General features: G+C 59.5%; 1 protein-coding gene across 2 annotated transcripts in view; it reads left to right on the forward strand.

Annotated features, from left to right (window-relative positions):
• Positions 1 to 24,308, forward strand: part of MUC6 (mucin 6, oligomeric mucus/gel-forming) — a 34,514-nt gene extending 10,206 nt beyond the window's left edge. The window contains exons 20-37 of one of the 2 annotated variants that reach the window (XM_063630840.1): positions 133 to 284; positions 471 to 612; positions 697 to 807; positions 1,244 to 1,429; positions 1,528 to 1,767; positions 2,508 to 2,664; positions 2,953 to 3,096; positions 5,016 to 5,078; positions 5,559 to 5,609; positions 6,042 to 6,209; positions 6,803 to 7,024; positions 7,529 to 7,756; positions 11,810 to 12,721; positions 16,100 to 16,679; positions 20,229 to 20,640; positions 21,148 to 22,027; positions 23,752 to 23,854; positions 24,131 to 24,308. In XM_063630840.1, the coding sequence (XP_063486910.1) occupies positions 133 to 284; positions 471 to 612; positions 697 to 807; positions 1,244 to 1,429; positions 1,528 to 1,767; positions 2,508 to 2,664; positions 2,953 to 3,096; positions 5,016 to 5,078; positions 5,559 to 5,609; positions 6,042 to 6,209; positions 6,803 to 7,024; positions 7,529 to 7,756; positions 11,810 to 12,721; positions 16,100 to 16,679; positions 20,229 to 20,640; positions 21,148 to 22,027; positions 23,752 to 23,854; positions 24,131 to 24,308 (4,929 nt within the window). Of the gene's footprint in view, positions 1 to 132; positions 285 to 470; positions 613 to 696; positions 808 to 1,243; positions 1,430 to 1,527; positions 1,768 to 2,507; positions 2,665 to 2,952; positions 3,097 to 5,015; positions 5,079 to 5,558; positions 5,610 to 6,041; positions 6,210 to 6,802; positions 22,028 to 23,751 lie in introns of those variants that run through there. The other variant, XM_063630839.1, reaches the window with a different exon arrangement.
• The last annotated feature ends 1,024 nt before the right edge of the window (positions 24,309 to 25,332 follow it).

Here is a 25,332-nt window from a genome sequence, read left to right on the forward strand (position 1 = left end):
AAGGCCACAGAGCAGGGCTGTATTCAGGGAGAGGGCCTGGGAGACATGCCGGGCGGTCTCAGAGGCGCCCACGGCTGGGCAGCAGCTGGCTGAGGCCACCCTCCCAGGAGCCACTGACCTGCCTCCCTCCAGGTGCCCACCAAGTGTGAGCCTGGCTGTGTCTGCGCCGAGGGCCTCTACGAGAATGCCGACGGGCAGTGTGTGCCCCCCGAGGACTGCCCGTGTGAGTTCTCGGGGGTCTCCTACCCTGGAGGAGCTGAGCTCCACACTGACTGCAGGACCTGGTGAGACAAAGCCTCGCTTCAGACGCCCTGGGCTCCTGGGGCCTTCTGGGGCAGGCGGGGGCTGCCTGGGGTGGGGCTGTCCTGGAGGCGGGGGTGTCCAGAGGTGCAGCCTGGCCTCTCCAGGGACCACACCCAGTATGGCAGGAGGGCCTCGGGCCCGCCATCCACACCCTGCTGTCTCCACAGCACCTGCTCGAGGGGGAGGTGGGCCTGCCAGCAGGGCACCCACTGCCCATCCACCTGCACCCTCTACGGGGAGGGCCACGTCATCACCTTCGACGGCCAGCGCTTTGTATTCGACGGCAACTGCGAGTACATCCTGGCCACGGTAACCACCCGGCACAGGGCCGCAGGGGCCAGGGACCCAGAGGCACGGCCCCCAGGGCTCCTCCTCAGTGCCCTCTCCCTGCAGGACGGCTGTAGTGTCAACGACTCACAGCCCACCTTCAAGATCCTGACAGAGAATGTCATCTGTGGGAACTCCGGGGTCACATGCTCACGGGCCATCAAGATCTTCCTAGGGGTGAGCAGCCAGGCAGACTCTGGCAGGGCAGGATGGGCGGTAGGGCCCCTGCCACACATCTGGATCCTGCCCACTGGAGCCTCCAGGTCCTGCCCCGAGGTGCAGCCCTCCCCGCCTGCCTCTCCTTGAGGGGTGCCTGCTGCCCCTCCCGGGCCAGACGCTCAGGACCAGGGGTGCTTGTCCCCAACAAGGCTTCAGGGGCTGCGGAATGTCTCCCAGGCAGAGGGGAGGGACTCTCCAGGAAGCCCGAGCTTCAGCCCTCAGCCCTGTGCCAGGCATGCCAGGCCCTTCTGCCCCAAGCTGGCTCTCAGCAGGCACTCCTGTGCATGGCCTTAACAGACCTGGGCAGCTCTGCCTCCAAGAGCTCGGTCCAGCACGGCCGTGCCAGGGGCCAGGGGAGACAGACAGGCAGTCCTATGCCAACCCCACCCCACAGGGCCTGTCCGTGGTGCTGGCAGACAGAAACTACACGGTCACCGGGGAGGAACCCCACGTGCAGCTCGGGGTGACGCCAGGTGCGCTGAGCCTTGTCGTGGACATCAGCGTCCCCGGGAGGTACAACCTGACGCTCATCTGGAACAGGCACATGACCGTCCTCATCAGGATCGCCCGTGCCTCCCAGGTACCACACGCCCTCTGCGTCCTCCCAGGCCCTCCCTGACACAGGGGTGGAGACAGATGGCATGGCCCCTGGGCCCGGCCTGATGCCGCTGCCTGCAGGATCCCCTCTGCGGCTTGTGTGGCAACTTCAATGGGAACATGAAGGATGACTTCGAGACGCGCAGCAAGTATGTGGCGTCCAGCGAGCTGGAGTTTGTGAACTCGTGGAAGGAGAGCCCGCTGTGCGGGGACGTGAGCTTCGTGGCGGACCCCTGCAGTCTCAACGCCTTCCGGCGCTCCTGGGCCGAGCGCAAGTGCAGCATTATCAACAGCCAGACCTTTGCCGCCTGCCACAGCAAGGTGGGCACCGGGCACGAGGGCTGTGCGCCTGTCCCTCCACAAATGTCCGGTGGGGGCGGGGGAGGGGGTGGGGAAGCCAGGCACGGTTCTCCCTCCATGGGATCCCAGACCAGCCAGGTCAGGTTGCAGAGAGGTTCAGACCCTCTGCCTGAGTGCAGGGCCCTGATGTGGGGCCGACTCGTGCACTGTGGCTGTTTAGCAGCCCCCTGGCCTCCGCCCACCAGATGCCAACAGCACCCCCAGACAGTGCCATGAGTCCCCTGGGGCAGCATCACCTGGTGGGCCCCCTGCTCAGGAGCCGGTGGTCAGGGAGACTGCCAGGATGCAGGGCGTGCACTTCCCAGCCCAGGGTGTGATCCGGACATCATGGCGCAGTAAGAACTGAGAGGACGGGGGCACCCCGTGGTGGAACAGCATGGCACTGGCCTGCTGAATGTGAGCGTGACGTGGGGGGAGCGGAGACCCTGGGCAGGGCTGCAGTGGCCATGGTTAGCAGCAGTGGCACCTTGATCCCGATGGCAGTTCTCAAGGCGCGAGCTCGGGTCAGGCCTCCGTGGCAGCATCGGCTCCGGGAGCGTGGCTGGCGGTCAGGGCTGAGGTCCACGTGGTGCCGCTCACCGAGTCCCAGCGCCCTTACTGCCACACTCCGGCCTGACCACACTGAAGGCCCTGCAGGTGGCAAAGCCTGGTGCGCCGCCATCCCTCGGCGGCCAGACACTGATTGGCACACGCCCCTGCAGGTATACCACCTGCCCTACTACGAGGCCTGCGTGCGCGACGCATGTGGGTGTGACAGTGGCGGGGACTGTGAGTGTCTGTGCGATGCCGTGGCTGCCTACGCCCAAGCCTGTCTGGACAAGGGTGTGTGCGTGGACTGGAGGACCCCGGACTTCTGCCGTGAGTGACCACCCCACCCACAGGTTGCTCCAGCCCCTGCCACCCAGCACCACTAAGGGCCGGCGCAGAGCTGCCCTTGCCCACAGGCCCCTCTCCCTGGACAGGCGCCGGGCTGTGCCCTGCAGGGCCACCCTGGCCCTCCCGCAGCCCCCAGCTGCCCAGGGGAGGCTTCACCAAGAGGGCCCAGACCCTCCCCGCCCACGCTCAGGTTCCACGCATGCCCAGGGGAACCACCGGGCCAGGGCCAGGGCCAGGAACCCCACCCGCTGACGGCTCTCTTCCTCCCAGCCATCTACTGCGGCTTCTACAACACGCACACTCAGGACAGCCATGGCGAGTACCAGTACACACAGGAGACCAACTGCACGTGGCACTACCAGCCCTGCCTCTGCCCCAGCCAGCCACAGAGCGTCCCAGGCAGCAACATCGAAGGTGCCAGGTGGTGGGGAGGCAATGCAGATACACAGGGGGACCCATTCACTCATTCATGCACATTCATTCATTCACACACATTCATGCATTCACACATTCATTCATACATGCTCATTAATTCACACATTAATTTGCGCACATTCATTCACACATTCATTCAGTCACGCACATTCACATTCATTCATGCAGATTCATGCACATTCATTCACCCATATTCATTCATTCACGCACATTTGTTCATCCACTCACACACACTCATGCACATTCATTCACGTTCACTCCACACACATTCATCCATTCACACTCATTCACTCACGCACACTCATTCAACATATTCACGCTCATTCACATTCATTCATTCACGCATTCACTCAACATTCACACACATTCATTCATGCTCATTCACACATTCACGCACATTCATGCACACTCACGCAGATTCATGCATTTACGCACATTTGTTCATTCACTCACGCACATTCACTCATGCACATTCATGCACATTCAACATTCACGCACACTCATTCACACATATTCATTCATTCATGCTTGCTTATTCATGCACACTCGCTCATACACACACACGCACATTCATGCATTCATTTGCACATTCATTCTTTCACACACACAGTCACTCAGCAGATGCATCCTGAGCACCTCTGTCCTCCAGGCCGGTTCCAGGTCAGGGGACCTGGCCTTACACAAAACAAACAGTCCTGCACCCTGAAGTTTCCCTCCCAGCCAGGGAGAGGTGCTTAAGGAGGCAGACCCAGTGTCGGCCGAGGCGCCCACCACGGAGGGGAGAAAGGCAGGCTGGGGTGGGAGAGCCACAGGCTTCTGTGCCACACAGAGTGGTTGGGGCCCTTGGTGGGAGGCAGATGTGAGGGCGAGGATGGGAAAAGTGAGGAGGGGAGCCAGGAAAGTGTCCAGAGGAGCAGCCAGGAGCAGCCTCATGCCCAGAACCCTTGAGAAAGCCAGGGCAGTGGGCAGAGCGAGCGGGTGAGGGGTGCAGGGCTACAGAGGGCAGAGGGAGCGAGTGAGGGGCACGGGGCTGCAGAGGGCAGAGGGAGCGAGTGAGGGGCGCGGGGCTGCAGAGGGCAGAGGGAGCGAGTGAGGGGCGCGGGGCTGCAGAGGGCAGAGGGAGCGAGTGAGGGGCGCAGGGCTGCAGAGGGGTGTGGGGTACATAGACATGTGGGGTGGGGTGTGGCTGGGAGGCAGGGGTCTTTGTGAGGCCTGTGGCTGCCCCAAGACAGAGGTCTGAATGCAGAGGGTCCTGGGACTAAAAGGTCCTGGCCCAAGCGGTAGAGAAGGGTGGTGTCTGGAGCCATCCGGACACACAGGGGACAGATGTGTTGGGGCTCAGGAGGGCAATGCAGGGCACCTGCATCGGACAGCACAGAAGAGGAGCCGGTGTCTGAGGTCCGGGGGAGGTGAGGACTGGAAGATGGCATTGAAGCCCCAGCCCCGGGTGATAAGCAAGGGATGAGAGACCAAGGCCTGAGGAAGGCATGGCAGGAAAGGAGGGGCTTAGAGCAAGGTGCGTGGGTGAAAGTGTAATCCCAGCACTCTGGGAGGCCGAGGCAGGAAGATCACCTGAGGTCAAGAGTTTGAGACCAGCCTGGCCAACATGGCAAAGCCCCATCATTACTAAAAATACAAAAATTAGCCAGGCATCATGGCATGCGCCTGTAATTGCAGCTACTTGGGAGGCTGAGGCAGGAGAATCACTTGAATCCAGGAGGCAGAGGTTGCAGTGAGCTAAGATTGCGCTGCTGCACTCCAGCCTGGGCGACAGAGCAAGACTCTGTCTCAAAAAAAAAAAAAAAAGGCAGAGAGGAAGGAGGCCTCCAGGGCAGGAAACACACAGGTGGGCCTGGCTGGCCACCGGTCAGACAGAGCCTGGCTGTTCTCCACCCTAGGCTGCTACAACTGCTCTCAGGATGAGTACTTCGACCACGAGGAGGGGGTGTGCGTGCCCTGCAGTAAGTCCAGTCGGCTGCCCTGAGAACCCTGCCCCTGCCTGCATGCAGGCAGAAAGCACATCCTCATCCCACAAACAAGGGAGAGAGCCCTCGGGGGCTGTGAGCCCTTACGTGAGCTCTGGGACTACACTCTCCGGGACCCTGGCCCCTTGGGTCTCCAGAGACTCAGGCAGCCTCCAGCCCATGGCAGCCGAGAGGAAAACACACAGCACTGAACCCCGCTGGGCCTTCCCGTCCCCTCTGCCACCAGCCCCCAGCTCCCCCTACCCTCACCAGGCCTGCCAGGGTGTCTGGGGTAGAGAGTGGGAATCATCCTGGGAAGGAGAAAGGGAGAGAGGGGAGGGTGGGCTCCCAGCCCCTCCAGTCCCCTCCACCCCAGCCTTGGTGAGCGTCTCTGACTCAGGCCCTCGGAGCTCCCGGAGGCCCCACGGGGTGGGGAGGCTTCGAGAACCACAGGGAGCTGACCCCGTCTTCTTGCAGTGCCGCCCACCACGCCGCAGCCGCCCACCACACCGCAGCCACCCACCACAGGTGAATGCACACACACTAGGTGCCAAGGTGACGCAGGCCCTTTCCTGGGCTCCCCTTGGCTCCCTGGACAGTTCTGTCAGGTGGGAAGCAGGGAGGGGGCAGGCAGTATCTGTGCCCTTCCCAGGTCTAACCTGGCAATCAGAGTCGGGGAGGAGCTCAGCCCACAGCCAGGAAGCAGCCCGGTCCCCGTGGCCCTGGCTGGACCCACAGATGAGCACAGAGTGGGGCCTCAACAGGTGACCCCCGCCATGCAGAAGGCCCAGCCAGGAGCCAGGCTGCACTCAGAGGGCCATGGGCCAGCCCTCAACTGTGTGACCAGCATATTGGCCCATGCAGGGCTGCCCGGCTTCAGGGTCAAGCAGGCAGAGGGGAGGGTGCTCCCCAAGGATGTGCCGGTGCCCTGCAGCCCTGATGGCATGTCCGCCCACCCAGGCTCACGGCCCACACAAGTCTGGCCCATGACGGGAACCTCCACCACCATCGGGCTTCTCAGCTCCACCGGACCCACACCCAGCTCTAATCGCACCCCTGCCAGCCCCACCCAGACACCCCTCCTTCCAGCCACGCTCACATCCATCAAGCCCACGGCCTCCTCGGGAGGTAAGGAGCCTCCAGCTGAGCCCATGGAGATGGCAGCTGCAGGGGGTCCTAGGTACACCTCTGGGGTGGGCTCAGGGATGGCCCTGCTTCCTGGCTCAGATCTGCCACTAAGCAGATTCTCAGCATAGAATTTCCTATGCTTGGGAGCCAAACTGGGGATTTTTAGGAAAAACTTTTAAAGACAAGCTGGTCACGGCATGGGGCATTCCTTGCTGCTGGCTGCTGTCACTAGAAACCGTGTGGGACCTGCAGGGCCTCTGCCAGGCAGCCTGCCCCCACCCCACACCGGGCAGGGCCCTATCTGCTGCCCAGGGACCCTGGAGGGGACAGGATGACAGTCCGCTCAGCTAAGCAAGGGTGGGCGCAGGAGCAGCCGCAGCCCCATGAGCATGTGGTCACTGCCCCAGCTCTGGCCACCACAGCCAGGAGTACGGCGGGAGGACCTAACAAAGGCAAGAGGAAGAGCCCCTCCAAGGAGGCTGAGTCCCGGACAGCAGGCCAGGGATCCCAGGAGCAGGGCAGGGGGCTGGGACACAAGCCTTCGAGACGCAGGCCCACAGCAAGGGGATGTTCCGGGCGGCTGTCCTCCGCAGAACCACCTAGACCAACCACGGCCGTCACCCCACAAGCCACATCAGGACTGCCTCCCACAGCCACACTGAGATCGACAGCCACAAAACCCACAGTGACCCAGGCCACAACCAGGGCCACGGCATCAACCGCCAGCCCAGCCACGACGTCCACAGCTCAGTCCACAACACGGACCACGGTGACACTACCAACCCCAGCCACATCAGGGACAAGCCCCACGCTGCGTAAGTCACGGCGCTATAGGATGCCAGCAATCCCGAAGGCACCCGGTCCCACCTCCAGCTCACATTCAGTGATTCAGCCACAAAGGTGACCCCGTATTTCCCAGAGGGCAAGCGGGAAGGCAGCCCAACAGTGCAGGCTGGAGCTGGAGGCGAAGAGGGCCTCCAGGCACCCACAGAGGCAGGCCTGGGGAGCAGAGGTGCAGGAGGACGGGGGCCACCACCAGGGCCACAGGGAACCAGAAGGGGATAAAGTAGGGCCTGGTTTCCAGTCACAGAGCGGCAGCTGCACTGAAGGAGTCAGCACTCAGCTCAGGGCAGGATGCGGAGCAGGTCCAGGTGAGATGGAGACACTGGGGCAGGCTGGAGTGCCCAGGAGGGGCCATGTCACAGGACCAGAGACAGAGACGGGCAAGAAAAACGTCACGTGGGCAAAAGAAGAGGCCAGCGGAGGTCAGGGTAAAGAAACAAAAACAATAACGATGACAACTTCACCAATTCCCACAGCAAAATCCACCAATCAGGAACTGCCAGGAACAACGGCCACCCAGACGACAGGAGCACGTCCAACCCCAGCAAGCACCACAGGCCCAACCACCCCACAGCCAGGACAACCCACGAGGCCCACAGCCACAGAGACCACTCAAACAAGAACGACAACTGAATACACAACGCCCCAAACCCCACACACCACACACTCCCCACCTACGGCGGGGAGTCCCATCGCTTCCACAGGTCCTATGACTGCAACATCCTTCCAGACCACCACTACCTATCCAACCCCATCACACCCTCAGACTACACTTCCCACTCACGTTCCACCTTTCTCCACCTCCTCGGTGACTCCAAGTACTCACACAGTCATCACCCATACACGCCCACAGATGTCCACTTCCACCTCCATCCAGTCAAAACCAACAGGCATCATTCCTTCATCAACAATGGTCAAGGCCACAGGGTCCACACACACAGCCCCAACGATGACGGGGATCACCAGTGGGACCAGCCAAGTCCACAGCTCATTGAGCACAGCCAAAACCTCTACATCCCTCCACTCACATGCTTCCTCCACACACCCTCCAGAAATCACCCCAACTTCTACCACCACAATTACTCCCAACCCCACTACTACAGGCACTGGAATCCCTGTGGCCCACACCACCTCAGCCACCAGCAGCAGGCTACCCACACCCTTCACCACACACTCCGCACCTACAGGGAGCAATCCCACCACTTCCACAGGTCCTATGACTGCAACATCCTTCAAGACCACCACTACCTATCCAACACCACCACAACCTCAGACCACACTTCCCACTCACGTTCCACCTTTCTCTACCTCGCTGGTGACTCTAAGTACTCACACAGTCAACACCCCAACCCACCCACAGATGTCCACTTCTGCCTCCATCCACTCAATGTCAACAAGCACCACTTCTCCACCGACAACGCTCACAACCACAGGGTCCACACACACAGCCCCAACGATGACAGTGACCACCAGTGGGACCAGCCAAGTCCACAGCTCCTTCAGCACAGCCAAAACCTCTACATCCCTCCTCTCACATGCTTTCTCCACACATCATCCAGAAACCACCGCAACTTCTACTACCACCATTACTCCCAACCCCACTAGTACAGGCACCGGAACCCCTGTGGCCCACACCACCTCGGCCACCAGCAGCAGGCCACCACCACCCTTCACCACACACTCCCCACCTACAGGGAGTAGTCCCCTCTCTTCCACAGGTCCTATGACTCCAACATCCTTCAAGACCACCACCACCTATCCAAACCCATCACATCCTCAGACCACAGTTCCCACTCACGTTCCACCTTTCTCCAGCTCATCAGTGACTCCAAGTACTCACACAGTCATCACCCCTACCCACGCACAGATGGCCACTTCTGCCTCCATCCACTCAACACCAACAGGTACAATTCCTCCACCGACAACGCTCAAGGCCACAGGGTCCACCCACACAGGCTCACCAATGACACCGACCACCAGTGTGACCAGCCAAGCCCCGAGCTCATTCAGCACAGCCAAAACCTCTACATCCCTACATTCACACACTTCCTCCACACACCATCCTGAAGTCACCGCAACTTCTACCACGAACATCACCCCCAACCCCAGCAGTACAGGAACCGGCACACCCGTGGCCCACACCACCTCGGCCACCAGCAGCAGGCTACCCACACCCTTCACCACACACTCCGCACCTACAGGGAGCAGTCCCTTCTCTTCCACAGGTCCTACGACTGCAACACCCTTCCAGACCACCACTACCTATCCAACACCATCACACCCTCAGACCACTCTTCCCACTCATGCTCCACCTTTCTCCACCACCTTGGTGACTCCAACTACTCCCACAATCATCACCCCTACCCACGCACAGTTGGCCACTTCTGCCTCCATCCACTCAATGCCAACAGGCACCATTCCTCCACCGACAACGCTAAAGGCCACAGGGTCCACCCACACAGCCCCACCAACGACGCTGACCACCAGGGGGACCAGCCAAGCCCCAAGCTCATTCAGCACAGCCAAAACCTCTACATCCCTACCTTCCCACACTTCCTCCACACACCATCCTGAAGTCACCCCAACTACTACCACCATCACCTCCAACCCCACCAGTACAGGAACCGGCACACCCGTGGCCCACACCACCTCGGCCACCAGCAGCAGGCTACCCACACCCTTCACCACACACTCCCCATCTACAGGGAGCAGTCCCATCCCTTCCACAGGTCCTGTGACTGCAACATCCTTCCAGACCACCACTACCTATCCAACACCATCACACCCTCAGACCACTCTTCCCACTCATGTTCCACCTTTCTCCACTTCCTTGGTGACTCCAAGTACTCACACAGTCATCACCCCTACCCACGCACAGATGGCCACTTCTGCCTCCATCCACTCAACGCCAACAGGCACAATTCCTCCACTGACAACGCTCAAGGCCACAGGGTCCACCCACACAGCCCCACCAATGCCACCGACCACCAGTGTGACCAGCCAAGCCCCAAGCTCATTCAGCACAGCCAAAACTTCTACATCCCTACATTCACACACTTCTGCCACACACCATCCTGAAGTCACCCCAACTTCTACCATCAACATCACCCCCAACCCCACCAGTATAGGAACTGGCACCCCTGTGGCCCACACCACCTCGGCCACCAGCAGCAGGCTACCCACACCCTTCACCACACACTCCGCACCTACAGGGAGCAGTCCCTTCTCTTCCACAGGTCCTGTGACTGCAACACCCTTCCAGACCACCACTACGTATCCAACACCATCACACCCTCAGACCACACTTCCCACTCACATTCCACCTTTCTCCACCTCCTTGGTGACTCCAAATTCTCACACAGTCATCACCCCTACCCACACAGAGATGGCCACTTCTGCCTCCATCCACTCAACACCAACAGGCACCATTCCTCCACCGACAACGCTAAACGCCACAGGGTCCACCCACACAGCCCCACCAACGACGCGGACCACCAGGGGGACCAGCCAAGCCCCAAGCACATTCAGCACAGCCAAAACCTCTACATCCCTACATTCACACACTTCCTCCACACACCATCCTGAAGTCACCCCAACTTCTACCACCAACATCACCCCCAACCCCACCAGTACAGGAACTGGCACCCCTGTGGCCCACACCACCTCGGCCACCAGCAGCAGGCTACCTACACCCTTCACCACACACTCCGCACCTACAGGGAGCAGTCCCTTCTCTTCCACAGGTCCTGTGACTGCAACACCCTTCCAGACCACCACTACCTATCCAACACCATCACACCCACAGACAACTCTTCCCACTCACATTCCAACTTTCTCCACCTCCTTGGTGACTCCAAGTACTCACACAGTCATCACCCCTACCCACGCACAGATGGCCACTTCTGCCTCCATCCACTCAATTCCAACAGGCACAATTCCTCCACCGACAACGCTCAAGGCCACAGGGTCCACCCACACAGCCCCACCAATGACACCGACCACCAGTGTGACCAGCCAAGCCCCGAGCTCATTCAGCACAGCCAAAACCTCTACATCCCTACATTCACACACTTCCTCCACACACCATCCTGAAGTCACCCCAACTTCTACCACCACCATCACCCCCAACCCCACCAGTACAGGCAACAGAACCCCTGTAGCCCACACCACCTCGGCCACCAGCAGCAGACTACCCACACCCTTCACCACACACTACCCACCTACAGGGAGCAGTCCCTTCTCGTCCACAGGTCCTATGACTGCAACATCCGTCAAGACCACCACCACCTATCCAACCCCATCACACCCTCAGACCACACTTCCCACTCACATTACACCTTTCTCCACGGCCTTCGTGACTCCAATTACTCACACAGTCATCACCCCTACCCACGCACAGATGTCCACTTCTGCCTCCATCCACTCAACACCAACGGGCACTGTTCCTCCACCAACAACGCTCAAGGCCACAGGGTCCACCCATACAGCCCCACCAATGACACCGACCACCAGTGTGACCAGCCAAGCCCCGAGCTCATTCAGCACACCCAAAACCTCTACATCCTTACATTCACAAACTTCCTCCACACACCATGCTGAAGTCACTCCAACTTCTACCACCAACATCACCACCAACCCCACCAGTACAGGAACTGGCACCCCTGTGGCCCACACCACCTCGGCCACCAGCAGCAGGCTACCTACACCCTTCACCACACACTCCGCACTTACAGGGAGCAGTCCCTTCTCTTCCACAGGTCCTGTGACTGCAACACCCTTCCAGACCACCACTACCTATCCAACACCATCACACCCTCAGACCACTCTTCCCACTCACGTTCCACCTTTCTCCACCTCCTTGGTGACGCCAAGTACTCACACAGTCATCACCCCTACCCACGCACAGATGGCCACTTCTGCCTCCATCCACTCAACGCCAACAGGCACCATTCCTCCACCGACAACGCTCAAGGCCACAGGGTCCACCCACACAGCCCCACCAACGACACCGACCACCAGTGTGACCAGTCAAGCCCCGAGCTCATTCAGCACAGCCAAAACCTCTACATCCCTACATTCACACACTTCCTCCACACACCATCCTGAAGTCACCCCAACTTCTACCACCAACATCACCCCCAACCCCACCAGTACAGGCACCAGAACCCCTGTAGCCCACACCACCTCGGCCACCAGCAGCAGGCTACCCACACCCTTCACCACACACTACCCACCTACAGGGAGCAGTCCCTTCTCTTCCACAGGTCCTGTGACTGCAACATCCTTCCAGACCACCACTACCTATCCAACATCATCACACCCTCAGACCACTCTTCCCACTCACGTTCCACCTTTCTCCACCTCCTTGGTGACTCCAAGTTCTCACACAGTCATCACCCCTACCCACGCACAGATGGCCACTTCTGCCTCCATCCACTCAACGCCAACAGGCACCATTCCTCCACCGACAACGCTAAAGGCCACAGGGTCCACCCACACAGCCCCACCAACGACGCTGACCACCAGGGGGACCAGCCAAGCCCCAAGCTCATTCAGCACGGCCAAAACCTCTACATCCTTACATTCACACACTTCTTCCACATACCATCCTGAAGTCACCCGAACTTCTACCACCAACATCACCCCGAACCCCACCAGTACAGGAACTGGCACCCCTGTGGCCCAAACCACCTCGGCCACCAGCAGCAGGCTACCCACACTCTTCACCACACACTCCGCACCTACAGGGAGCAGTCCCTTCTCTTCCACAGGTCCTGTGACTGCAACACCCTTCCAGACCACCACTACCTATCCAACACCATCACACCCTCAGTCCACTCTTCCCACTCATATTCCACCTTTCTCCACCTCCTTGGTGACTCCAAGTACTCACACAGTCATCACCCCTACCCACGCACAGATGGCCACTTCTGCCTCCATCCACTCAATTCCAACAGGCACAATACCTCCACCGACAACGCTCAAGGCCACAGGGTCCACCCACACAGCCTCACCAATGACACCGACCACCAGTGTGACCAGCCAAGCCCCGAGCTCATTCAGCACAGCCAAAACCTCTACATCCCTACATTCACACACTTCCTCCACACACCATCCTGAAGTCACCCCAACTTCTACCACCAACATCACCCCCAACCCCACCAGTACAGGAACTGGCACCCCTGTGGGCCACACCACCTCGGCCACCAGCAGCAGGCTACCCACACTCTTCACCACACACTCCGCACCTACAGGGAGCAGTCCCTTCTCTTCCACAGGTCCTGTGACTGCAACACCCTTCCAGACCACCACTACCTATCCAACACCATCACACCCTCAGTCCACTCTTCCCACTCACATTCCACCTTTCTCCACCTCCTTGGTGACTCCAAGTACTCACACAGTCATCACCCCTACCCACGCACAGATGGCCACTTCTGCCTCCATCCACTCAATTCCAACAGGCACAATACCTCCACCGACAACGCTCAAGGCCACAGGGTCCACCCACACAGCCCCACCAATGACACCGACCACCAGTGTGACCAGCCAAGCCCCGAGCTCATTCAGCACAGCCAAAACCTCTACATCCCTACATTCACACACTTCCTCCACACACCATCCTGAAGTCACCCCAACTTCTACCACCATCACCCCCAACCCCACCAGTACAGGCACCAGAACCCCTGTAGCCCACACCACCTCGGCCACCAGCAGCAGGCTACCCACACCCTTCACCACACACTACCCACCTACAGGGAGCAGTCCCTTCTCTTCCACAGGTCCTGTGACTGCAACATCCTTCGAGACCACCACTACCTATCCAACACCATCACACCCTCAGACCACACTTCCCACTCACATTCCACCTTTCTCCACCTCCTTGGTGACTCCAAGTTCTCACACAGTCATCACCCCTACCCACGCACAGATGGCCACTTCTGCCTCCATCCACTCAACACCAACGGGCACTGTTCCTCCACCAACAACGCTCAATGCCACAGGGTCCACCCATACAGCCCCACCAATGACGCCGACCACCAGTGGGACCAGCCAAGCCCCAAGCTCATTCAGCACAGCCAAAACCTCTACATCCCTACATTCACACACTTCCTCCACACACCATGCTGAAGTCACTCCAACTTCTACCACCACCATCACCCCCAACCCCACCAGTACAGGAACTGGCACCCCTGTGGCCCACACCATCTCGGCCACCAGCAGCAGGCTACCCACACCCTTCACTACACGCTCCGCACCTACAGGGAGCAGTCCCTTCTCTTCCACAGGTCCTGTGACTGCAACACCCTTCCAGACCAGCACTACCTATCCAACACCATCACACCCTCAGACCACTCTTCCCACTCACATTCCACCTTTCTCCACCTCCTTGGTGACTCCAAGTACTCACACAGTCATCACCCCTACCCACGCACAGATGGCCACTTCTGCCTCCATCCACTCAACGCCAACAGGTACAATTCCTCCACCGACAACGCTCAAAGCCACAGGGTCCACCCACACAGCCTCACCAATGACACCGACCACCAGTGTGACCAGCCAAGTCCCGAGCTCATTCAGCACAGCCAAAACCTCTACATCCCTACATTCACACACTTCCTCCACACACCATCCTGAAGTCACCCCAACTTCTACCACCAACATCACCCCCAACCCCACCAGTACAGGAACTGGCACCCCTGTGGCCCACACCACCTCGGCCACCAGCAGCAGGCTACCCACACCCTTCACCACACACTACCCACCTACAGGGAGCAGTCCCTTCTCTTCCACAGGTCCTGTGACTGCAACATCCTTCCCGACCACCACTACCTATCCAACACCATCACACCCTCAGACCACACTTCCCACTCACATTACACCTTTCTCCACCTCCTTGGTGACTCCAAGTTCTCACACAGTCATCACCCCTACCCACGCACAGATGGCCACTTCTGCCTCCATCCACTCAACGCCAACAGGCACCATTCCTCCACCGACAACGCTAAAGGCCACAGGGTCCACCCACACAGCCCCACCAACGACGCTGACCACCAGGGGGACCAGCCAAGCCCCAAGCTCATTCAGCACAGCCAAAACCTCTACATCCCTACATTCACACACTTCCTCCACATACCATCCTGAAGTCACCCCAACTTCTACCACCAACATCACCCCCAACCCCAGCAGTACAGGAACCGGCACACCCGTGGCCCACACCACCTCGGCCACCAGCAGCAGGCTACCCACACCCTTCACCACACACTCCCCACCTACACGGAGCAGTCCCTTCTCTTCCACAGGTCCTGTGACTGCAACACCCTTCCAGACCACCACTACCTATCCAACACCATCACACCCTCAGACCACTCTTCCCACTCACATTCCACCTTTCTCCACCTCCTTGGTGACTCCAAGTACTCACACAGTCATCACCCCTACCCACGCACAGATGGCCACTTCTGCCTCCATCCACTCAATGCCAACAGGCACAATTCCTCCACCGACAACACTCAAGGCCACAGGGTCCACCCACACAGCCCCACCAATGACACCGACCACCAGTGTGACCAGCCAAGTCCCGAGCTCATTCAGCACAGCCAAAACCTCTACATCCCTACATTCACACACTTCTTCCACACACCATCCTGAAGTCACCCCAACTTCTACCACCAACATCACCCCCAACCCCACCAGTACAGGAACTGGCACCCCTGTGGCCCACACCACCTCGGCCACCAGCAGCAGGCTACCCACACCCTTCACCACACACTCCGCACCTACACGGAGCAGTCCCTTCTCTTCCACAGGTCCTGTGACTGCAACACCCTTCCAGACCACCACTACCTATCCAACACCATCACACCCTCAGACCACTCTTCCCACTCACATTCCACCTTTCTCCACCTCTTTGGTGACTCCAAGTACTCACACAGTCATCACCCCTACCCACGCACAGATGACCACTTCTGCCTCCATCCACTCAATTCCAACAGGCACAATACCTCCACTGACAACGCTCAAGGCCACAGGGTCCACCCACACAGCCCCACCAATGACACCGACCACCAGTGTGACCAGCCAAGCCCCGAGCTCATTCAGCACAGCCAAAACCTCTACATCCCTACATTCACACACTTCCTCCACACACCATCCTGAAGTCACCCCAACTTCTACCACCAACATCACCCCCAACCCCACCAGTACAGGCACCAGAACCCCTGTAGCCCACACCACCTCGGCCACCAGCAGCAGGCTACCCACACCCTTCACCACACACTACCCACCTACAGGGAGCAGTCCCTTCTCTTCCACAGGTCCTGTGACTGCAACATCCTTCGAGACCACCACTACCTATCCAACACCATCACACCCTCAGACCACACTTCCCACTCACATTCCACCTTTCTCCACCTCCTTGGTGACTCCAAGTTCTCACACAGTCATCACCCCTACCCACGCACAGATGGCCACTTCTGCCTCCATCCACTCAACACCAACGGGCACTGTTCCTCCACCAACAACGCTCAATGCCACAGGGTCCACCCATACAGCCCCACCAATGACGCCGACCACCAGTGGGACCAGCCAAGCCCCAAGCTCATTCAGCACAGCCAAAACCTCTACATCCCTACATTCACACACTTCCTCCACACACCATGCTGAAGTCACTCCAACTTCTACCACCACCATCACCCCCAACCCCACCAGTACAGGAACTGGCACCCCTGTGGCCCACACCATCTCGGCCACCAGCAGCAGGCTACCCACACCCTTCACTACACGCTCCGCACCTACAGGGAGCAGTCCCTTCTCTTCCACAGGTCCTGTGACTGCAACACCCTTCCAGACCAGCACTACCTATCCAACACCATCACACCCTCAGACCACTCTTCCCACTCACATTCCACCTTTCTCCACCTCCTTGGTGACTCCAAGTACTCACACAGTCATCACCCCTACCCACGCACAGATGGCCACTTCTGCCTCCATCCACTCAACGCCAACAGGCACCATTCCTCCACCGACAACGCTCAAAGCCACAGGGTCCACCCACACAGCCTCACCAATGACACCGACCACCAGTGTGACCAGCCAAGCCCCGAGCTCATTCAGCACAGCCAAAACCTCTACATCCCTACATTCACACACTTCCTTCACACACCATCCTGAAGTCACCCCAACTTCTACCACCAACATCACCCCCAACCCCACCAGTACAGGAACTGGCACCCCTGTGGCCCACACCACCTCGGCCACCAGCAGCAGGCTACCCACACCCTTCACCACACACTACCCACCTACAGGGAGCAGTCCCTTCTCTTCCACAGGTCCTGTGACTGCAACATCCTTCCAGACCACCACTACCTATCCAACACCATCACACCCTCAGACCACACTTCCCACTCACATTACACCTTTCTCCACCTCCTTGGTGACTCCAAGTTCTCACACAGTCATCACCCCTACCCACGCACAGATGGCCACTTCTGCCTCCATCCACTCAACGCCAACAGGCACCATTCCTGCACCGACAACGCTAAAGGCCACAGGGTCCACCCACACAGCCCCACCAACGACGCTGACCACCAGGGGGACCAGCCAAGCCCCAAGCTCATTCAGCACAGCCAAAACCTCTACATCCCTACATTCACACACTTCCTCCACATACCATCCTGAAGTCACCCCAACTTCTACCACCAACATCACCCCCAACCCCAGCAGTACAGGAACCGGCACACCCGTGGCCCACACCACCTCGGCCACCAGCAGCAGGCTACCCACACCCTTCACCACACACTCCCCACCTACATGGAGCAGTCCCTTCTCTTCCACAGGTCCTGTGACTGCAACACCCTTCCAGACCACCACTACCTATCCAACACCATCACACCCTCAGACCACTCTTCCCACTCACATTCCACCTTTCTCCACCTCCTTGGTGACTCCAAGTACTCACACAGTCATCACCCCTACCCACGCACAGATGTCCACTTTCTCCTCCATCCACTCAACGCCAACAGGCACAATACCTCCACCGACAACACTCAAGGCCACAGGGTCCACCCATACAGCCCCACCAATGACACCGACCACCAGTGTGACCAGCCAAGTCCCGAGCTCATTCAGCACAGCCAAAACCTCTACATCCCTACATTCACACACTTCCTCCACACACCATCCTGAAGTCACCCCAACTTCTACCACCAACATCACCCCCAACCCCACCAGTACAGGCACCAGAACCCCTGTAGCCCACACCACCTCAGCCACCAGCAGCAGGCTACCCACACCCTTCACCACACACTACCCACCTACAGGGAGCAGTCCCTTCTCTTCCACAGGTCCTGTGACTGCAACATCCTTCGAGACCACCACTACCTATCCAACACCATCACACCCTCAGACCACACTTCCCACTCACATTCCACCTTTCTCCACCTCCTTGGTGACTCCAAGTTCTCACACAGTCATCACCCCTACCCACGCACAGATGGCCACTTCTGCCTCCATCCACTCAACACCAACGGGCACTGTTCCTCCACCAACAACGCTCAATGCCACAGGGTCCACCCGTACAGCCCCACCAATGACGCCGACCACCAGTGGGACCAGCCAAGCCCCAAGCTCATTCAGCACAGCCAAAACCTCTACATCCCTACATTCACACACTTCCTCCACACACCATGCTGAAGTCACTCCAACTTCTACCACCACCATCACCCCCAACCCCACCAGTACAGGAACTGGCACCCCTGTGGCCCACACCATCTCGGCCACCAGCAGCAGGCTACCCACACCCTTCACTACACGCTCCGCACCTACAGGGAGCAGTCCCTTCTCTTCCACAGGTCCTGTGACTGCAACACCCTTCCAGACCAGCACTACCTATCCAACACCATCACACCCTCAGACCACTCTTCCCACTCACATTCCACCTTTCTCCACCTCCTTGGTGACTCCAAGTACTCACACAGTCATCACCCCTACCCACGCACAGATGGCCACTTCTGCCTCCATCCACTCAACGCCAACAGGTACAATTCCTCCACCGACAACGCTCAAAGCCACAGGGTCCACCCACACAGCCTCACCAATGACACCGACCACCAGTGTGACCAGCCAAGCCCCGAGCTCATTCAGCACAGCCAAAACCTCTACATCCCTACATTCACACACTTCCTCCACACACCATCCTGAAGTCACCCCAACTTCTACCACCAACATCACCCCCAACCCCAGCAGTACAGGAACTGGCACACCCGTGGCCCACACCACCTCGGCCACCAGCAGCAGGCTACCCACACCCTTCACCACACACTCCCCACCTACACGGAGCAGTCCCGTCTCTTCCACAGGTCCTATGACTGCAACATCCGTCAAGACCACCACCACCTATCCAACCCCATCACACCGTCAGACCACACTTCGCACTCACATTCCACCTTTCTCCACGGCCTTCGTGACTCCAATTACTCACACAGTCATCACCCCTACCCACTCACAGATGTCCACTTCTGCCTCCATCCACTCAACACCAACGGGCACTGTTCCTCCACCAACAACGCTCAAGGCCACAGGGTCCACCCATACAGCCCCACCAATGACACCGACCACCAGTGTGACCAGCCAAGTCCCGAGCTCATTCAGCACAGCCAAAACCTCTACATCCCTACATTCACACACTTCTTCCACACACCATCCTGAAGTCACCCCAACTTCTACCACCAACATCACCCCCAACCCCACCAGTACAGGAACTGGCACCCCTGTGGCCCACACCACCTCGGCCACCAGCAGCAGGCTACCCACACTCTTCACCACACACTCCGCACCTACACGGAGCAGTCCCTTCTCTTCCACAGGTCCTGTGACTGCAACACCCTTCCAGACCACCACTACCTATCCAACACCATCACACCCTCAGACCACTCTTCCCACTCACATTCCACCTTTCTCCACCTCTTTGGTGACTCCAAGTACTCACACAGTCATCACCCCTACCCACGCACAGATGACCACTTCTGCCTCCATCCACTCAATTCCAACAGGCACAATACCTCCACTGACAACGCTCAAGGCCACAGGGTCCACCCACACAGCCCCACCAATGACACCGACCACCAGTGTGACCAGCCAAGCCCCGAGCTCATTCAGCACAGCCAAAACCTCTACATCCCTACATTCACACACTTCCTCCACACACCATCCTGAAGTCACCCCAACTTCTACCACCAACATCACCCCCAACCCCACCAGTACAGGCACCAGAACCCCTGTAGCCCACACCACCTCAGCCACCAGCAGCAGGCTACCCACACCCTTCACCACACACTACCCACCTACAGGGAGCAGTCCCTTCTCTTCCACAGGTCCTGTGACTGCAACATCCTTCCAGACCACCACTACCTATCCAACACCATCACACCCTCAGACCACTCTTCCCACTCACGTTCCACCTTTCTCCACCTCCTTGGTGACTCCAAGTTCTCACACAGTCATCACCCCTACCCACGCACAGATGGCCACTTCTGCCTCCATCCACTCAACGCCAACAGGCACCATTCCTCCACCGACAACGCTAAAGGCCACAGGGTCCACCCACACAGCCCCACCAACGACGCTGACCACCAGTGTGACCAGCCAAGCCCCGAGCTCATTCAGCACAGCCAAAACCTCTACATCCCTACATTCACACACTTCCTCCACACACCATCCTGAAGTCACCCCAACTTCTACCACCAACATCACCCCCAACCCCACCAGTACAGGAACCGGCACACCCGTGGCCCACACCACCTCGGCCACCAGCAGCAGGCCACCCACACCCTTCACCACACTCTCCCCACCTACAGGGAGCAGTCCCTTCTCTTCCACAGGTCCTATGACTGCAACACCCTTCCAGACCACCACTACCTATCCAACAGCATCACACCCTCAGACCACTCTTCCCACTCACGTTCCACCTTTCTCCACCTCCTTGGTGACTCCAAGTACTCACACAGTCATCACCCCCACCCACGCACAGATGTCCACTTTCTCCTCCATCCCTTCAATGGCAACAGGCACCATTCCTCCGCTGACAACATTCAAGGCCACAGGATCCACCCACACAGCCCCACCAATGACAGTGACCACCAGTGGGACCAGCCAAGCCCACAGCTCATTCAACACAGCCACAGCCTCTTCTTCCTTCATATCCTCCTCGTCTCGGCTGCCTCAGAACTCTAGCTCAAGGCCACCGTCATCACCTATCACCACAGGACTCCCCCACTTGAGTTCTGCAACCACTCTTGTTTCCACAACTAATCAGCTGTCCTCCTCATATTCTCCCAGTCCTTCTGCCCCCTCTTCCGTTTCTTCTCATGTGCCCTCCTCCCACTCCTCTCCCCAGACTTCATCTTCTTCTGCTGGCACGTCTTCCTCTGTCGTGTCCACCCCCGTGCACGCCACAACCCTGAGCTCGGGCTCACACTCCTCATTGTTCACTCATCCCACAACTGCATCCGTGTCTGCATCTCCTCTTTTTCCTTCTTCTCCAGCTGCCTCTACTACCATTAGGGCCACTCTCCCCCACAGTATCTCCTCTCCTTTCACTCTCTCTGCCCTACTCCCCATATCCACTCTTACCGTGTCTCCCACCCCATCCAGCCACATAGCCTCCAGCACCATTGCATTTCCGTCCACGCCCAGGACCACGGCCAGCACCCACACCGCCCCTGCCTTCTCCTCTCAGTCCACCACCTCGCGGTCCACTTCTCTCACCACCCGAGTTCCCACGTCAGGCTTTGTGTCACTCACCTCGGGGGTGACGGGTATCCCCAGCTCTGCAGTCACCAACCTTACCACCAGGCACCCTGGTCCCACCTCATTGCCTACCACGCGGTTCCTGACCAGCTCCCTCACTGCACATGGAAGCACCCCTGCTTCTGCCCCAGTATCTTCTCTCGGGACATCTACGCCCACCTCACCCGGTAAGTGACATCTCTGTGGCCCTCCTCCTGGCCTCACTTCTGTGCTCGTGACTCCCAGGCAGCCCCTGCCTCAGCTTACCCCTCATGGTCCTGTGATCCCAGGACCACACACCTGTTCCCCGCCTTCCCTACACGCCTGCCAGGCCTTTCCCCTCTCCTCTCCTGGCCACCCTCTATGCCAACGCTGTCCTGGCCAAGCAAGTGCCTGGCCTCCCCGTTGGGCCTTCTTCCCCAGCTAACCTTGACCTTTCCCTGCACTGGCTCACTCATGCCCGGTCACTGCTGCACTCCTGGCCTCCCCTCAGAGTGATACCTGCCAAAAGCCTTCCCCGGCTGCCCCTTTGGGTGCTCAGACGATGTCAGGGCTGGCCAGACCCCAGGGTTCAAGCAGCACAGCCCTTCCTCCAAGTGCAGAGAGAGACACAAAAGTCTGGCACAGCCCCTGCCTCGCCCCGAAGGACCTGTTGAAGGTGGAGCTGGACCTGGCAACCAGGGCACCTGCTCCTTGGTGCTCGTGACAATTCCTGTGAGCGAGTCCACTGCTCCCCAGGCCATGGGATGCCTGGGGACAGAGCACACCTCAGGCCTTGTCCATGCCCACCTCACCTCGCGTTCCAGGGATGTCCCTCCCTTCCCTCCTGGGTGTTCCTCTCACGGCAACCACCCAGGGACTGGGTCCCTCGCATGCATCGACCTCCACCAGGCGGCAACGCCACAGATGGCTTCACAGTCTCTCACGTGGGTGGCAGCTCGTTGCTGCAGGCTGAGGGAATCTTGATTTGGGTCCCTCCCTGAGACCAGGACTTGGGTGCAAACTGTAGCCAGGGAAGTGACCCCAAGAAGCAGAGGTGAGGGAGCAGGAACCAGCTGGGAGGGGAGGACAGCTGGGGACGGCAGGGCCTATGGAAGCACCCAGAGTCCTGACCCTCCCAGAGAAAGCCCTCTGCAGTGGGCAGCTAGGCTCCAGGCGACCTGTCTTCTCTGCAGCCAGAAAACGAAGCTGGGCGCAGCCAGGGGAGGGCACACGGGCAGCAGAGTCCAGCCTTTACCCCAGGACTCCTTTTCTACTTTTAAACCCACGCTCCCCAGTGGCATTTTCTAATGCCGACGCTGCCACTGCCTGCATCGGTCCACCCTGCTCCGTGCTGCCTGCCACGTGCCCAGGCCTCTCGCTGAGGCTGTCTGCCTGGGCCTTCCATGCGGGCCCCCACCCGGCCCCTTCCAGGAGCCCAGACCACGGGGCCTGCTCCACTTCCCTCCTCCCCAGCTGGGGCACACAGAGCTCCCGCAACACCATCTGTCCCCCTCTGGGGTCACTGACACGGTGTCCCCGGCCCCCCTGCAGGTCCTGGGTCCGGCCAACCAGAGAAGCCCATGCCCACAGGTCGGTGTTGAGGCCTGGGGTTGGGCATCAGGGAAGCTGGGGCCCAAGGGTGGCTCACACAGGCCCAGGACTCAGTATGTGCTGAGTCCGCTGAGAAAATTCTCTACCTTGATGGACTCCAGCAGAGCGACTTAGAGGGGAAAAAACAAACTAGGATGTTGCTGGCCTTTGCCTTTGTGTATGGCTGAGGTCTGAACTCTGTGGGGCTCCACAAGGGGAGACCACACCTTGGGCAGTAGAGTCCAGAGATAGATGGGGACCCCGGTCTCTAGCCAGGGCTTCCCTCCCTCCTCGCTCCATGCCCACCCTGGGCGTTGCTGACCGTCCACTTGGCCACCAGGGGTCTGCAGTGTGCGGGAGCAGCAGCAGGAGATCACGTTCAAGGGGTGCGTGGCGAACGTGACGGTAACCCGCTGTGAGGGCACCTGCATTTCCGCCGCCAGGTGAGTCCACAGGTGGGAGGCCTGCCCCACGTCCAGCAAGGTGCTCACAATCCCACCCAGAGAGACGCCAGGGCAGGTTCACGCGCCCCACCCAGGCACCTGCTGCCCCATCAGGTGAGCCACTCTGCGCTCCATCTGCCTAACACCGCCCTGGCGCATGTGAGCCGGGAGCTCAGCGGGGAGGTCCAGGCCTCTGTAGAGCAGCTGCCCTGGGGAGGGAGGAGCCGTATGTCCCTGCAGCAGCCATGACCCTGCTCTGTCTTGACTTCTCGGCAGCTTCAACGTCATCACCCAGCAGGTGGACGCCCGCTGCAGCTGCTGCCGCCCCCTCCACTCCTATGAGCAGCAGCTGGAGCTGCCCTGCCCAGACCCCAGCACGCCTGGCCGGCGGCTCGTACTCACCCTGGAGGTGTTCAGCCACTGCGTGTGCAGCTCTGTGGCCTGTGGAGACTAGCAGGGTCGCTGCCTGCTCTCCTGAGGCTGAAGGACTGCAGATGAGAGACAGGAAAACACCCACCAGCCCCCTTCCCGCCTGTGCCAGCAGCTGCTTTCCTGGTCACCAGGCCTGGCCCCCAAGTGCCCTGGGCCGTGGCTCACCTGGGGCACCAGTGGGAGAGAGGCTGCCAAGCAGAGGCTCAGACCACCACACTCCTGCAGACCCTGAGCCAGCAGAGAGGGACTGAGGCAGGCAGTGGCCACGGACTCTCCCAGGCACACAGGGCACTCCCAACCACCCCTGCTCACCGTCCAACACCTCCCAGCCCCTGAACTTGGCCCCAGCCCTGCTGGGCCCAGAACCCTGCAGATAGGCCACAGAGCAGGCGCTCGACCACACCCATCAGGGGCGAGGAAGGCACAGAAACCTGTGCCGAGATGGGGGCAAGAAGCCCAGGCAGCCACCGGCACAGAGAAGAGGAGCTCCCCAGTCAGGGAGGGCAGAGGGTGGCAGCGAGGGCAGGACAGCCGCCCCCGCTCCAAGCCAGGCAGAAGGCCCCTGCCAGCACCACACCCATCCCCAGCAGCTTGTCCTTGGGAGAGGGCGTCACCCGGCCAGAGACTCCAAATAAACTGGTTCTTGTCAAGGCACAGAGGCTGGTCCCTGAGCACTGCTTTTGCCTCTCCCCAGCCCCTTAGGCACCCGACCCACACCGGCACCCTGTGGGCCCCTGGGATCTGCAGTGGGGCAGGGCTGCCCCCAGCAGGGTCTGGGCTGGTAAGAGAAGCTGCCTCTGGCATTGGGCCCCTGCCTCCCTCCACTAGGACTGTTCCGTCTCTGGCAAAGCCCACCATCTTTCAGGGGCCACCCCCATCTGCCCGAGAGCCCCTTCTGCACCATCTGTGGTCGGATCAACTGGAGGATCCCCACGGGGCCTCCCGTTCCCCAGGAAGGAGCCCTGGGCTGCACCTCAACATACTGTACAGCGGGGAGCCCTGAGGCCAGGCTGGAGGAGTTCCCACATGACCTGAGTCCCAAAAAG

Source organism: Symphalangus syndactylus, chromosome 21 (genome assembly GCF_028878055.3).
Source record: "Symphalangus syndactylus isolate Jambi chromosome 21, NHGRI_mSymSyn1-v2.1_pri, whole genome shotgun sequence".
Classification (NCBI taxonomy): Eukaryota; Metazoa; Chordata; class Mammalia; order Primates; family Hylobatidae; genus Symphalangus; species Symphalangus syndactylus.